General features: G+C 43.3%; 1 protein-coding gene across 1 annotated transcript in view; it reads right to left on the bottom strand.

Annotated features, from left to right (window-relative positions):
• Nucleotides 1-6124, bottom strand: part of LOC145401416 (uncharacterized) — a 72538-nt gene extending 66414 nt beyond the window's left edge. The window contains exon 1 of the mRNA XM_080273755.1: nucleotides 5677-6124. Coding sequence (XP_080129881.1) covers nucleotides 5677-6124 — 448 coding nt within the window. The remainder of the gene's footprint in view (nucleotides 1-5676) is intronic.
• Between the last annotated feature and the right edge of the window lie 10259 nt (nucleotides 6125-16383).

Raw genomic sequence — 16383 nt, 5'->3', positions numbered from 1 at the left:
TGCCCATTTGAAATTTTAGGCCCGACTCACCTGGCAGTGACCCCCCCACCGCTAACTGGGGGGTGACCCCCCTGATGTAACCAGGCAACTTACAGGAAGCAAATTTGAAAGATGCACATTTAGGTTTTGGTTTCATCTCAATATGACGAAATTGCAAGGAGTTATGCCGGAAAAACGATTAAAAAAAAAAAAAACATTTTTGGAGCGCCTACAGCCTGGGTCTTGGCCCAAATTGGCCCAAAACTTAATCAGGTGATCAGAAGGTCACAGCCCATCATCCTTGTTATTTTAGTCAAAATCGCACCAGCAGTCTTCGCGTAAAGTTGTTAACAGACAGACAGACAGACAGACAAACAAACAGACAGACAAACCGAGTGAAAACAATACTCGTCTCCGAGCTCCTCCGGGGCGGGGACGGGTAATTTTACCGAAGCAAAGATGATGGGAGCATGAGGTGCGATATAAAGACGCCCACTTTTTGTAGCCTGCCTTAAGAGGCTAAATATTGACGCAAGAGCTTATATTATATTGACTTTCTCATGGTCGAGACAACTCTAGTGTTATAATCCAGCCAATACAAGACAGTTCTAGTTCAGCTGAAGGTGAGTCGGAGTAACCTAAGAGTGTTAATTGATGCAACTTTTGAGCTTATGTGGATGTATCTCGACTAGCAAGTAATTTTGAGCAGAAAAACAGGGAGACAGTGGAAAACAAAAGGAAACCAAGAAAAATGTATAACAGCAAGTCGACTGGAGAATATGGACATGAAAAAAATATAATGTAATGAAGGATGAAGTGGAAGAGTACATGAGGGAGGGCAGGTGGGACTAGAGAAGAAGAATGTGATGGGTGGCTTTTTTTCCCCCCCCCCTCTCTAGACGGCTTCTTCGATTGTGTTAAGAAATGCATACAGGTCTTCAATTTCTGCTACATTCCTCACTTCGATTATGGCCCAGACTCTTTGACAGTCAGTAGCACACAGGAACCCATCATTATTAGTGTGCACAGGGGCAAAGAAAAAATAAACAGCCTAAGCAAATACAGGAAACCTACAGATGACGCAAGGACATCGCAGACTATTGAGTGGATGAAACAGCCCACTTTAATAACAATTCTTGCTTTCACACTCTCTCGCCCCGACCCCCATCTTCCTTTATATTTCCCATTTACAGCACTTATGAAAAAAAAAATCAGTAGAAGGAGCACAGAAACGTTACAGATGATTTGATACAAGGACAGCAGAGGTGAAAAGGTGAGCGGACGAAGCAATGCATCCTCATCACTACCTTGGCTCTCATATTCTCTCTCGTACAGCCTCCCCAACTATCTAGTTTTCACATATAACGAATAAGACCAGGAACACTTGAAACCTCACACTGATTTCCACGTGAACCCGATAAGCTGCAGGCTTAAACTGCCCTTCTCCTGCAATCCACCATCCATCGTTCAGGAGACGGGGAAGTAACTGAGGGATGCTTACATAAAGTGTGTGGATCAACCCAGTTATATCAGTACCGCTACATAAAGGCATCCGTCTCCAGTATCATCTATAGTAAGTAGGGGTGCTGAGAAAAAAAAAATTACGAGAGGTACAACAGGAAGATGAGAAAGTGAAAGAGTCAATCCACCTGCATCACCATCATCGCTTTCGTTCGCTCCCACGCCTCTCTCTATTTTAACTGTCACGGTGTGCAGAAAGGCGAAGCGAAATCACTAGTGGTAATACACGAAGACTACACGATGACGCAAGGATAGGGGAAACGAGGAATGGGTGGGTGGGTGGACAAGATGAAACTCACATCACAATATCTGCCTTCAAACCCCCCTCTCACGCCCCCCGTCCCTCTATTTTCCATCTACCATTTACAGGAGAACGAAGCGAAAAATTAGCAGAAATAACAAGGAAGCCCACGGATGACGCAGGGACACGAGAGAACCCACATCAAGTTCGTTTTCGCACGCTCTCCCATCCTTCCTCCATATCCCATTTACACCTTGGTGGAGGGTGGAAAAGAAATACAAAGAAATGGAAGGACCACGGGTGACATGAAGATAATGGTGACAAGGAGAGACTGGATGAGACAACTATCATCATTATCTTCACTTCCATTCACTCTCACTCCCTCCCTCTTATCTCTATTCCTCATTTACAGCTCGGAGGAGGGTGAAGATACAGGAAAGTTATACAGGAAGCCTACGAATGACTCACACATCGCACGTAATTAAGTTGAGGAGACAACTCACTTTCCTCACCATCTTCGCTTTCATTTTTGCTCTCACGCCACCCCTCCCCCTTTCTGTTTCTCATGCACACCCCATCAGCAGGCAGGTGACGTGCACTCCGGCCACAGGTAATGCCGTGAACTTGCACAAATCGCAATCTTTCACATAGTACGGTTCGGATGCTCCTGTTGGTCCAGTGGTTCTATTGCCCAGTCGGAGTTTCGGTCTAGTCATGTGCAAAGTCTCAGTTTCCAAGAGGTGACTGGAGGCTTTTCGATCACGTAAAGTAATGGTAGTAGTGTTGTGAGGATTAATGTAGTGCTGTTTAATAACGGTAATAGTGTAGCGAGCAGGGGGGTAGTTCGAAACCTGCCCTTAAGTACTCTGGATTACGGTAACCTAGCCACGGACCCTACGCCTCAAAGATGGTAATATGGAGTTAGTAATTTTTTTCCTATCACATAATGCCATCAAGGGAAGTAAGCTGGTCATCTACACCTTAATTACACTAGGTTAGCCTTGGACCCCTATGCTTCGAAATAATAAATGAGATTGGCAATTTTTACGTTCCTCGATTGCGCCTATGTGCATGCAGTGTGAACTATTTGAAGCTCTCGTGTTAGTGGAAGGCTAAAATATGGGGCAGGGACCCTTTTCATAAACTCTCTTAACCTTCAACTGAATTTAAGATGCATGTCTATACGTTTTCAGTCACTCGTACAGCTACCAGACACTCCTACGACGAAACTGAAGTCAATAATATTACAGTAAGAAAATATGAAAAAAGAGTGAAAAAAAAAAAAATTGTCCATGTGGATAGCATCAAGAGTGAGAGAGTGACTAGAAGGGTACATGTGAGTGAGGAAGGGGAGAGGGGAAGAAGGAGAGGAAGGATGGGATGGGGGAGACTGGGTGGGACAGTATACGAGATAGAGAGAGGGTTGTGAGTCGGGTCAGCCCTTTCGGAATTAAGGTGTCTGAATATAGATACATAAAAGTTAACTATTATGGGGTCCTCTTTATCGCTGAGACTGGTTTAGAATCTTTCATAAATGCAACACCAAGTTCTTCCTCCTCTGCATTCACCGCGATGGCTACGTCTGACGCCTGAGTGAGTGTTCCTTCCCACCCACGGCTCTTATTAGCTGATCCAACGCAAGAAGCTCATGCAATACTCACCAGAGAGTGAAAAATTGACATTCCAGGTCTCACAAGATGACGAAAGAGTGGATTTTATTATGCTCTCTTCATTGCGTGGGGTCTTTTTTTCTCTCTTTTTTTTTTTTCCTTTTTTTTTTTAGTTCTGAGAATGTTTGGAGATAATAAAACAGATATAAAAAGAGGTTAAAATACTGAAGGGGATGATGAAGCCTGTATCTAACGTCTTCCCTAAGCTGCAAAAAATTGTACGGTGGTAACAAGAATCCAGTAACATGAGACGTCCACGTACTGAAGGGAGTATCTACCAGAAAGCCTCACTGCACCCATTACTAGATTTCTGTCTCCTCTAAGCAATTTCACTCAGCTTAGGAGAGACTTGCTTGACTGGAGATCCTACTCAGGTTGAATTACATCATCTGACAGTAGCAAGAATGGAATATATAAAATTAATCCTCGTCCTGAAAGGGTTAGCCAAATCTTTCTACACTTCTACAGAACGTTTGTTTTAGCCTGACGAAGATCCCTAACCCCCTCCATCCCAGTTGGCCAGATGTAGTCAGACTGGTGGGTTGATCTGACTAGTAACCAAGGAGACTCATGCCTGCCTCATAACTAGGGCACGACGAATTTTGAACACCTACGACTTATTATTCTCGTCATGGTTGTGGCCTAGTTCTGTCAGGCAAAAAAAAAAAAATGCAATATATACTAGAATGAAAAAAAAGAAGAAAGTACGTGGCTGAGTCTATAAAGATGCATGATGATAGTTAATATTAGAGCAACGTGGTCAGATCTGCTACGTGAGATGATGTGCAACTCGAGACCCGATGCAATTTCGTACAAAGAGGTGGATGTGGAGGATGAGAAGTGGAGAGAAAATGGAGAAATGATAAAGACTGGAGGAGAGACGGAGGAAATGTGAAGACGGGAGGATGCAGAAGATGAAAGAGTGAAAAAGATAAGATGAAAGTGATAAAGGGTAAGGGAAAGCAAGCGATGTGAAGAAGGAGGAAGGACGTATGGAGAAGAGAGGGTGGAAGGGTGAAGAAGGGAGGATTGAGAAGAAATAAGAATAAAGAAGAAGGAACCGAGAAATAATAAATGAAGGAAATCGATGTGGAGGAGAGAAGGGAGGAGGGATGATAGGGGAGAATGAAGAAGAGAGGGAGGAAGAGTGCAGAAGGAAGGAACAAAGAGGGACAAGAAGGGAGGAAGGATGACAAAGGGGGAAGGAGGAAGGATGGCAAAGGAAAAAGGGAAAGAAGTAAAAAGATGAAGAGGAGGAATGGACAAAGAAGAAGGGAGGAAAGTGGAAATTAGAGATGAAGAAGAGAGAGAGAAAAAAATGAAGAGAGATGGAGAAGACAAGAAAGATGGAGAGGGGAAGAAAGATGGAGGAGGGAAAAAAGAATGTTATAATCAGCCAGATCAGCACGATGAATACCACCAACTTCATCCCAACATTGGGTGGGAAAAAAGGTCAGGATGATGATGATGATGATGATGATGATGATGATGATGACGACGACGACGATGATGATGATGATGATGATTGATGATGATGATAATTTTTACCATCAGCCCGAGGACGTAATTTTGGTTTTATTCTTGATATCTCCTGCGACTTTATTCATTTTAGGAGAGACCCCTAGTACTGAATGGGTGAATGAAGGCTACGTCTAACCCTTCATGTTAGAAAAGTATAAGCCGAATAGCACTGTCTACAGATAACAAGAATAAAATACAAAACTATATCGTCGTGAAGAGCTAAGATATAAGGACGGTCATCCTCGCCATCATGACTTTTTTCTCATACCAAAGCATTGAGTGAGGTAGTATCCAGAAACAAGAAAAGAGGATGCATAAAAATGGCAGGATTATAAGAGTGCGTCAAGTGAAACGAGTGTGACAAACATTCACACATCTTTCAAATCTCGGAATCCTGTCTCCATCTCAGTCCTGACCATCTACACACAAATTTGATAACGCTATTAACTGAGGCTACAAAGTTCATCAAATACCACTGAACTCTGTGACACATAATTACATACTCTAGCAGCCCACGAAGGTAAATGCACACCACATCCACTAGTCTCCCTTGACCACACTGATTTTGCAATGAAACTCTCCGATGCCTCACCTTCGCACAATACGAACTTAAGTATTTTCACCTGTTTGTCAGCCTGCCTGTGTGGGCCTCTAGGGTCAGCCTTAGCTTTCTCGGGGTGACTGACGTACATACATTACCACACAATGAGGCGGTGAGGCAAGAGGGAACAATGGTTGACTCACCGGGGCAGGACAAGATGGATCGAGGCTGATGGGGTAGAGACTCTCCAACTAGGAAGGCCGAGAGTCTGTCCTGCGCCAGCCTGTCCTCGAGGGTCTGTGGGGGCAGCAGCAACATGGGGGGTGTGCCGAGCGCCATGGGAGGCAGCTGCAGACCTGACACCGGCGCCAGAGGCAGGTGTCTCACTGATCCTGTTGGACTCTCTCCACCGCGCAGCACAGTTTGCGAATGTCCAACCATGCGCGGGACGGCTGGGGGGATGAGGGCTGTGCGGGGGGTGTGGTGGTGGTCTACTACCCCAGTCCAAGCAGGCTCGGTACCCGGTATGTGTCCTGGAGGGCCCAGTGGCCACGGCAGATGCCAGGGATTCGGCTGACGACGCTCACTCTGGGCTCGACGGACAGTGACCGCAGGGTTCACACGGCGACGGGCGGGAGGGGTGGCAGACATGATCTCAGTTCACTTGCACTTGTATCATCTCCTTAGGCTCAAGGAGTCATTAATTTCCTATAGTCTTCACTACCAGTGCTGCTGTCACGGATACGTAATTCAATTTGCTTGCATTTGATCACTTCCTTAAGCTAAAAAAGCCACAGACTTTGTCGGTCTTTACTGCAGCCACGAGAACATAAATCCTGGCTCAGTCACTGTGCATTGTCACTGGTGGTCATAAAATGCTGTTATGTTTCACTGCTCACCTCTGGTTCACACTCTTTGGGGCGTCCAGGCCAATCAGTAACATTCCAATTCCCACAATCTCTTGCTCATTATTCAAAAAAATAAATTCGCTACGAAATGGCATATGAGAACCTTCAAGTCAGTTGTCATCGTACGTTCGCGTTCGGCTTCTTATATCCTCACAACTACTGCATAGTCATTCAAAATTTCAGAGTTCATTCTCTGGTGCGCCTATCTGACATTTTCTAAATCACCGCTTAGGCACCTCTGTCCTTCAAGGAGTAACGCGAGAAGCACACACCCACCACCGCTCAATCCACAAGTCTGTTTCCACCATCAGCACAACTCTCAGGCTTCAGCAGATCCACGTGAATGAAGGAGTCGTCTGAGGCGTGTTTACTACTCCACCTCCCGCCTCAACTCCCGGCCTCCTCCAGCCACCTCCAGCCGACTAACCCGGCCATGTGTGTGTGTGCTCTGACAGACACACAGCGCTACACACACACATACGCACACACACTAGTCCCGCTCGCAGTTGTCGTACCGCGGTGGAGTTTCCTTGGCGCCGCGTTAAGGAGGACTAGCTACTGTCACCGTGTCTGTGTGTTAGTAGGGTGATGGGGGAGAGTGAGTGACTGGAGGGGAAGAATAAGAATGGTGAGAAACGAGTTACAGTGTGTGGACCGTGAATGGTTGTCTAAAGTAGCTGGTGATGTGTATGACAGTGTGGAGAGTGAATGGTTATGTGGAGCCTAAATGGTAGCATAGATGAATGGTTGCGGGGAGTCTGAATGGTAGTATGAAAGAATGGCTTAGTAGTATGGATGAATAACTGGAGGCAGTATGGAAGAATTGTATAATATTGGCAGTATTAAAGTTAGGGGTATTGTTAATGGCTAGTATGGAAGAATGGTTTGGTGAATATTACTGTGGATATTGGACTGTAGTATGTGGGAATAGCTGAGTGGATGGTAGAATGGAAGAATGGTGGCGTCAGAGCGAATGGTAGCTGGTAGCATGAAAAGTTGCGTGGAAGAACGATAGTGTGAAGAGAAAGTGATAGCGTCCTGAATATGCCTAAAGATTCATGGCCGTATTAATTAAAACAGTGTGCCAAGGTGTAAGCAATTCACCTATGGAATACCTGTAAATACCTGTAATTATATGGTGTAATTAGCCTGCATACCAAATTATAGAGCGCAATCAGCAACGATACAAAAAGGTCAGACGTATTTTCCATCATCGCATGCTTCAGAAATTATCGTAAAAAAAATAGTGGAGGGGAGGAGGGCTTGTTCACACCTCTGCGTTCTCAGTTTTGGAGATATCGCAACAAATTATTCGTTGCGATTTATTCTGCAGATTACAGCTCAGTATTTTTTGTATGTTATGAATGCAAATTGTCAATATTAAAACGATATGAACAGCATACAGGAGAAGGTTCTGGTGTAGTATGGAAAATAAATCGCTTAGGATGAGGTGCTAGCAAGGCCCTGATATCACTTAGATCTTAAAATTTCTGGCCTCAATATGGACAGCTTAAAATGGTGATAACTAACGCAATAACCTGTAACATTTAGGGAGACGATTTACATTATCTTCAAGTATCTGATGTTGCTGGAATAGACTGGGGATTTCCTAGCGAGTTACTTGGAGAACACCCAGATATTCCCCCCTAGACAACAACATGCAACCGTCTAATTGATATTACCGGTTCCTTTTTTTTGTGGGGGAGGGTGGGGGTTCTAGGTGCAGACAGGTTGGGATGAAGGGACCTTGCCTACAGGTTCCGTAGCCGGTCCGGGGATCGAAACCGGAACCTCTCGGGTGCTGGGATGTTTACCGTTACTCAACCGGGAATTAAATCTATTTTTGATAGGATAAAGTCACAGGTGAGTTAGGAGAGGGAAGGATAAACATGAGACACAGACGGGGAAATGGAAGATAGTAGTAGTAGTAACAGTAGTAGTATTGCTGTAGTGGTAGTAGAAGGCAGTGATATGGTGTAGCTTTAGTTATTTGATTATTGCGGACACGTTACCTTGTGGACATCCCTCCTCCCACAGACTCAGTGACAGCCAGGACCCCCACCTTCCTCCGGCTTTCATTACTTACCATCTTCTTCCTTCATCTCTAATCCTTTCATTCATACCCCTTCCTGCACTCTCATCTCTTCTACTTTCATTCACGTCCCTTCCTTCACTCTACCCCCATCCTTCACTCCTCCCTCCTTCATTCACCCCTCTTCCTTCATTCCTCCCTCCTTCATTCACTCCTCTTCCTTCACTCCATTTCCCTTCATTCGTTCCCATCCTTCACTTCACCCTCTTCCTTCACCCCTTCCTTCACTCCACCCACTTCATTCACGCCCTATCCCTCACCCAACTCCCACTTCCATCACCCTATCCCCGTTTCTTCACCCAACTCACCTTTCCATCGTCCCCTCCCCCTTCTCATCACCCCTCCCCCTCCCCATCGCTTTATCCTTTCCCCACCACCCTACCCGTTCCCCATCACCCTTCCTCCTCCCCATCACCCTACCGCTTCCTCATTACCCTCCCCCTCCCCTCCTGCAGCCTACACTAACACAAAACAATAAAGCTTTCCCACGAGGCTGACCACAATGCCGGCTCTGGCAAACATAATCTCCCCGCTGCTCCAACCTTCGCCAACAATAGTAATAAAGGAAGATGAGTCGCACAGGTGTAGCCTTGGCGTAATGAGGATATACGAACAGGTAAAAAAAAAAAATAGTCCCCAAAATTACCCACAGAGTTCTAAATCTAGGTAAGTATCGTGGTATATCTTGTACGCCAAAAATGCAGGCAATTCTCAGTGCTTTAGTTCGTCTACCAAAACTAGGCGTAATTTTTCATAATGTTTCAGCTTATATCCTGTTGTCCAGTGGCAGGATAGATCATACTTTGACTCCACGTCGTTTCCATTGCGCTTCTTTGTGACTACCATGAAGTTAATAGTCTCTAGTTACATCTCAGAAATCAAAACGGTCAGTTATTAGTTTTAAATCAGAGTAAATTAGACAGAATACAGTACAGTGCAAAAGACTACTAATCCTCATGAAATATAAAGCAGGCATCAACATTCTCACATATTTCTGAAATTTGTACAGTCACTTCAACACAAGAATTCGGGTGAAAGTTTTTTGCCCCATCATCCCAAGACATTCTTCCCAGCATTTGCATGGTAGAGTAAAAAAAAGATTAGTCTCTATGCTCATGTTCCTATAACTTCCTCTCAGCTAAAGGAAAATCGTCTGGCGTTATCAGGAATGGAATTAAAAAGAAAAAAAAAATGTTTCGACCGTGAGAAGGTAAATATGTGACACAAATGGCCGACCTTCACTGTGACTTAAATTAGGCAAACAGTTTTTCTCTTCACCCCCTATATGCATTTTCGCCACCTCAGCGCCATGCATGTTTGCCACACACACACACACACACACACACACACACACACTCCTCTATGGTGCAACAAGATACAGTAAGAGAAAAAGATCAAGGCTCCACTGTACCTCTTCTCCCTTATAGAGCTGACAGTGGGCTCTATAAACAGCAGTGGTTAACGGGGCGAAGGCAAAGAGAAGGAAGCAAGTGTGGCCATGTCAAAAATATGCCTAAAATTCAAGCGACATGGACCGTACGTTAAATGTATGTCGAAATCCATGCGTAAAATTGGAGCAAGTAAGAAACACCTAGTCGGAAGTATGATCTCCGGAAAAAAAAAAAGAAAAAAGAAAAAAGAGAGGTGAATAATATGCCAAGGTTCACTTATTTGTGATGATATTCCAAAAAGATTCAATAACCGTGGTGGCCAATACGCAGGATCAGCTCAATTAATCTCTTCAGTTCGAGGACGTCTTTTATAATTACTTCTCGCTACCTCCAGACGATTTCGCTCATCATTGGAAGGACGGCTTGTACTAGTAATGTTTTTAAAGGCTATATTTAACCTCCCTAGTTCATGAAGAAGATCCTAAGGTGAAATTAAATAGTGTGAAAAAAAAAAACAGAATAAAATAAAACTGTGATGGTGGACTGAAGAGGTTAGCGAAAATTAATAGAGGAGTATTTTTCTTTTTTTTTAAGTAAGAGCAATTTTCTGGCTAGTCACTGCCATTAGGAAGTTCTTTGCAAATCATCACACACTCGGTAGTTATGTTGAAGTTATAATGAGGCTTCCAGGAATCTTAGCGCCTACCAAGCAAAGATGAGAGGTTATATGCACACACACACACACACACACACACACACACACACACACACACACCATCATATAACTATTTGCGCGGGTAAGGGCAAAGTTTAATGTGTGTGTGTGTGTGTGTGTGTGTGTGTGTGTGTGTGTGTGTGTGTGTGTGTGTGTGTGTGTGTGTGTGTGTGTGTGTGTGTGTGTGTGTGTGTGTGTGTGTGTGTGTGTACGCGCGTTAATATTACCGCATCATATAACTTCATAATACATAAATATCCAAATCACCAGCTCACAATGCCTGCAATATAAACAAGAAATGCTTTTGAAACCCTGAATGCATTGTCTGCACACCTGGCCTAAATTACCTTCCACCTTGACCCCATTGCCACACCTGCCTCTATCTCACCTGCCTCCATGCTCACCTGAAGTTGTCCTCAGCTCGGCACGTCAGGGGGCGGCCAAGGTAACAGTTAAATGTCACACGGGATTACCTTTTTGAGAGAGAGAGAGAGAGAGAGAGAGAGAGGGGGGGAGGGCAACGGTGAAGGTGAAGCAGAAGAATCGAAGGTAAATAACAAATAATTAAACAAATGACAAAGGTTATACAAACAACTTACATCTTTCGACTGTCAAGTTTATCTCACCTAGGTAGGCAGGACCCGGAAACAGGAAGAGGACACACACACACACACACACACACACACACACACACACACACACACACACACACACACACACACACACACACACACACACACACACACACACACACACACACACACACACACACACACACACACACACACACACACACACACAAAGGTACAGAAAACAAAATATCAGGTATGCCACCGAAATGGACCGTAAATCCATCCATTCATCACTAACCCCTTCTGACCGAGTACAAGAGTTTAATATTATTCTGACTACTGACGATTTTATTCATCTTAAGGGAGATTATTCGACGTGAAGGGGTTATATATAGCCTTCATTAACCCCTTCAGTACTACAGGTGTTTCCTAAGTTGCGTACGGTATAGCCATCCATTCACCAGATAGAGTTAAAGAAGAAATACAACCTGGGAGTGAAGAGATTAAGCTATCGAACAGTTACATAAGGAAATAGGAGATGTGGTTGTGTTAAAATTCCCCCCCCCTATTCTGAATGATGCCAATAACAGGAAGTCTGGTGTGATTGGAAAGGGAAGCAGAGGAAGAGGAAGAAGAATATGGAGAGATAATGGGTCCATGAGGGAGGGTGGCGTGATATGGAGGGAGCGGATGTTTCTGAATAGGGATGCGTGGGGATCCTCATATCAAGGCCATCTATCACAGTACGTCGGTAGGGACAGATAGATAGACAGATAGATAGATACATACATACATACATAGAAGGATAGATATACAACTAGCATATTATACCGTACATAGCGTAGAGGTGAAAAATTCTTCGGGAGAACTGAAGGGGATGGGGGTCGGAATGATGATGATGATGATGATGATGATAGGCGTTACAACTATAAAAATAAACGATATAATTAACCCCTTCACTATGACAGGTGTTCCCCGCTTCCTTAGATAAAAACGAAGACGCGAAAAGGTGTCTCAAGGATGAACAGGTTGACATCGAAAATCTTAATGTAAGAAATATCACGCCTGCTGATGAATTTAAGATCCTTTGTCTGAGAAATTGAGGGACTTATTTGGAAGTATTACATTATTATTTTACTTATTTCACCTTTTGCGATAAGAACTCCATTACCGAGTCGACTTATTTGGGTTACTGATACTGCAGCGTAATGGCGGGGGGCAGGGCGACATGGAGGCGATTTGTTTGTGGCCACCCCTTAAGGCGTCTGGCAATAGACAGATATAGACGACTTTATTTAGCTGGAGACTGTTTTTGTAGTCTTTATTGACCACTTACTTGCTCGAGCTTCTTTATATTTTATTTTATTTGCACCGTCAAAGAAAGATTTTTGTAGTAAATGGATAGGAACTGTCTTCATCAACCCCTTTGTTAACAGCACGTCAATCCAGCTTGTTCCTATTACCGCCAGACGATTTTATTCAGCTCCTAAGAGATCCCTGGTAGCGAAGATGTTGGTCAATTCACTCCTAAGATTTATTTGTGTGTGTGTGTGTGTGTGTGTGTGTGTGTGTGTGTGTGTGTGTGTGTGTGTGTGTGTGTGTGTGTGTGTGTGTATTCTTGCTACCTCCAGACCGATTTGTCTTGCTTACGAGACAATGCGAGAGGTATTTTCCGAGTAGAATTATATAGTTTGGAAAAAGCCAAAGAAGAGGAAGAAAAAACGAAGAAAATGAGGAAGGAAAAGATTAAAAAGATGAAAAAGAAGAAGAGGAGGAGGAAGACGAGAACGAGGACGAATAATAATAATAATAATAATAATAATAATATCAAAACATCATCGTAAAGAAGAGGCTACAGAAATACATGGGAGTTATTTTCTCGTTTCACCTTCATTCTAAATCATCGCGTTGCTCATATTTTGCTCGGATTTTGGTTGCAAGAGATTACTGTTATTATTTATTCGCCTAGAACAAGGATTTCCGCCTCTGCAACAATGGCAACAATTTGAAATGTGATACCTGGAGCGAAAAACTTATCATCAGCCACCGGAATAAATCGCACGAGTGTATTGCGCCACGACCCAAAACAAAACACCGGAAAAAAGCCGTCGAAATGTCTGAGTAATAGTGAAACCTAACATAATATAACTTAACCTAACTTGCCTAAATAAACCTAACCCCATTTTCACCTATCCTAACTTAACCTAATATAACCTAACCCAACTTAACCAATTCTAAGCTGACCTAACGTAACTTAAAACCTAATCTAACTTTTCCAAACCTAATTTCATACAACCTAACCCACCTTAACCTAATCTAACCTAACTTAACCTAACTTGACCTGACTAAAACAGAATACCTAAAAAGAAAAAAAGAAAATGTCTAGCTAACGACAGAACCATTCACCTCCCTTCAGACTCGCGCATTTCTTGGAAGACTTTCGTAGATTTCACCCTTACGCTTCGAAGGGCGTTACGTGACCTGAACAAAACAAAAATACATCAATAAATAAGTAAATAAATAAATAAATAAAACTTCTATCTGAAAGGGCTAAAACAAAAATGAAATCGGGTTTTCTCCTGGGCTGGGCGGTCTGTAGAGGCAAAAATAAATACATAAATAAATTTCAACCTTTACCTTACACACACACACACACACACACACACACACACACACACACACACACACACACACAGCGTCCCCCTTTCACCCTCTGCCTGTCTGTGTGTATCGAAATGCCATGCTGTTTACCCTTCAAATATAGGCAAGGACGAGGAGCATCTGGTGGTTGGCTTGTCAATACTCAGGGTCTTGCTTTGGTATGACTGGAATGGACCTTGTAAATAATCCTCCACGTATTTATTTTAACATCCACAGACGTAGGATTTATTGGTGGCTAGATGAAGGGAGATTACATGATTCTTTTTTAATATGTGTGGTTAGATGAAACATGGGATTTAAGGTATATTTCTATTTTTGAGTGTGTGTGTGTGTGTGTGTGTGTGTGTGTGTGTGTGTGTGTGTGTGTGTGTGTGTGTGTGTGTGTGTGTGTGTGTGTGTGTGTGTGTGTGTGTGTGTGTGTGTGACAGGAAAATGGCTATTAATGACAGAACCACAACCCTCACGACTACACACGTTCGACTCCAAAACACAGCTCCCCCTTTCCACCAAGATTTTTTTCCTCCATCTCTTGGGAAAAAAAAAAAAAAACGACAGATCAACTTCTTTAACCCCTGGACGTATTTCTGATTTAATTCTTGTTCTCTCCAGACGCTCAAAATCCACCCAAGAGAGATTTTTTTGAACTAGAGGAGGTTAACACAGCTAGCCTTGATTAATCCCATTACTACTTAGAAACACCCCTCTACGTCTAATAAAGCATCCGGTGGTAGGGTGATTAGAGTGAATTATACATCATCGCTATCAGAGTGAGAGAGATAATAATGCAACCAAATATTATGACAACACTGAAAAGTATGTACGTAAAAGTGAAGTAAAAAAAAAAAAAGAAGAAAAAAAAGGAAAAAAAAAATCCTCTCCTCGTTTTAGTCCAGTTCCTCTTACATTTTTTTTTTCCTGCATCATTTTTTAAGAGACTGAGTCAAGAAAAAAATGTATCGAACTGAAGAGACGGTGGGACCCTTGAAGGTGAGGCCGGCCACGCATGGTTGGGGGAAAACAAAAGCTCCTTCAACACGGCCATTACCTGGACTCCTTAAGCAGGTGAGGGTGGGTTTCGTTCCTATTATGGCAACAGGGGTGGTAGGCACCTTTTTTTATATAATGAGAGAGAAACAAACCATGGAATCTTACCAAAAAGCTGCTATCTCTAGAACGAACGTGAACACAGGAGAGCCAAAACCAAGATACTGTCTTTTCGAGATGGCTGGAAACTGCTGTAACTTTTCCTCGTACTGGCCTAGAGATGTGATGATTGTCCAACACCTGTGCTGTAAACAGGCAGGTAAGGAGGCTATTAAATAATGTAAAAAGAAAAACTGACGAATTATTGCATACATTCAACAAAAGAGAGATGTACTGGGTCTCCCTATAGTCTGAGAACAGATACGGTATATAACTTTCCAATTTTAAGTAAATTATAAAGCGCGGATACTACTTAGCCAGTACATACACAGATTACAAGCTTAAACAGAATAATACCTTGCCGAAACTCGTGCTAAGAGGTCTTAAAGAATGTGATTTCGCTTGAAAAAGCTATTTATAATCTTAAGCCCTACACAACGATGACTTTTTTTTTGTTTCTGCTATATTCTCGCTATCTTCAGACTGTTTAATTCGACTTACAATATTTCAAAGCTGGATGGATTAAATGTAGCCTTCAGTAACTCTTTCTATACTAGAGGGATACTAGAGGGTTCTAAACTGAATTAGGTCGCAGGAAAAAAGCAAAAATAAATAAATGCGTCCTTATCTTAAAGAGGATACAAACGACACTCTTCAAAGTCCTTCGCCCTGCCTCTTGACGCCATACGTGCACCAACACCACCAATGCCACCATCACCATCATCATCAGTGTCACCTTCACCACCACCATCAACGCCACCTTCGCTACCCTGGAGGTTAAGTACTACGCCTCAAGAGTACAGGCAATACAAACAGAAGGAAAACTTGAATGTGGATGAAGGTTCAGGAGTGTGTAAACAAGAGAAAAATCTGTGCAGCAGGCGTGGTCACATGAGAATTATAGAAAGGAAGGAAGTAATTCATATCGTTTTGTAGTGTTGTGGTTGGGAGTACGCCCTGTGTTGTGACTGGGAGTACGCCCTTCTCGTTGCCGTGACTTTTACGATAAAAACCATCTACTACTAAAACCATCTACTAAACCATCTATTACTACTACCCTACTACTACTAAAACCATCATCACAGCCACCACCACCACAACCACTCTCCCCCACACCACCTCCACCACAGTCACTTTCCCCATAATACCCTGTAAGACTTCCACCCAAACCACTACCACAACCACACATAACACCACTACCATAATCACCACCACCACCAGCCTCCCTCAAAACCACCGTCAGCACCACCACCACCACCACCATTACTCTCCCCCAAATCACCACAAGCACCACCACCACCAAAGTCCGTATCTTTACCATCATCCATCACTCACCATCCTGATCTTTCCCTTCTTTGAAAATTTCCACAACTACACCATTTACGAGTAAGAAAAATCACAGGGCAGGAGTATAGGATCCTCTCCCTC

The sequence above is a fragment of the Coenobita brevimanus genome, chromosome 55 (genome assembly GCF_032717465.1).
Source record: "Coenobita brevimanus isolate Jiangsu-jjx chromosome 55, ASM3271746v2, whole genome shotgun sequence".
NCBI classification, from domain to species: Eukaryota; Metazoa; Arthropoda; class Malacostraca; order Decapoda; family Coenobitidae; genus Coenobita; species Coenobita brevimanus.
This window is presented reverse-complemented; position numbering and strand designations above follow the sequence as displayed.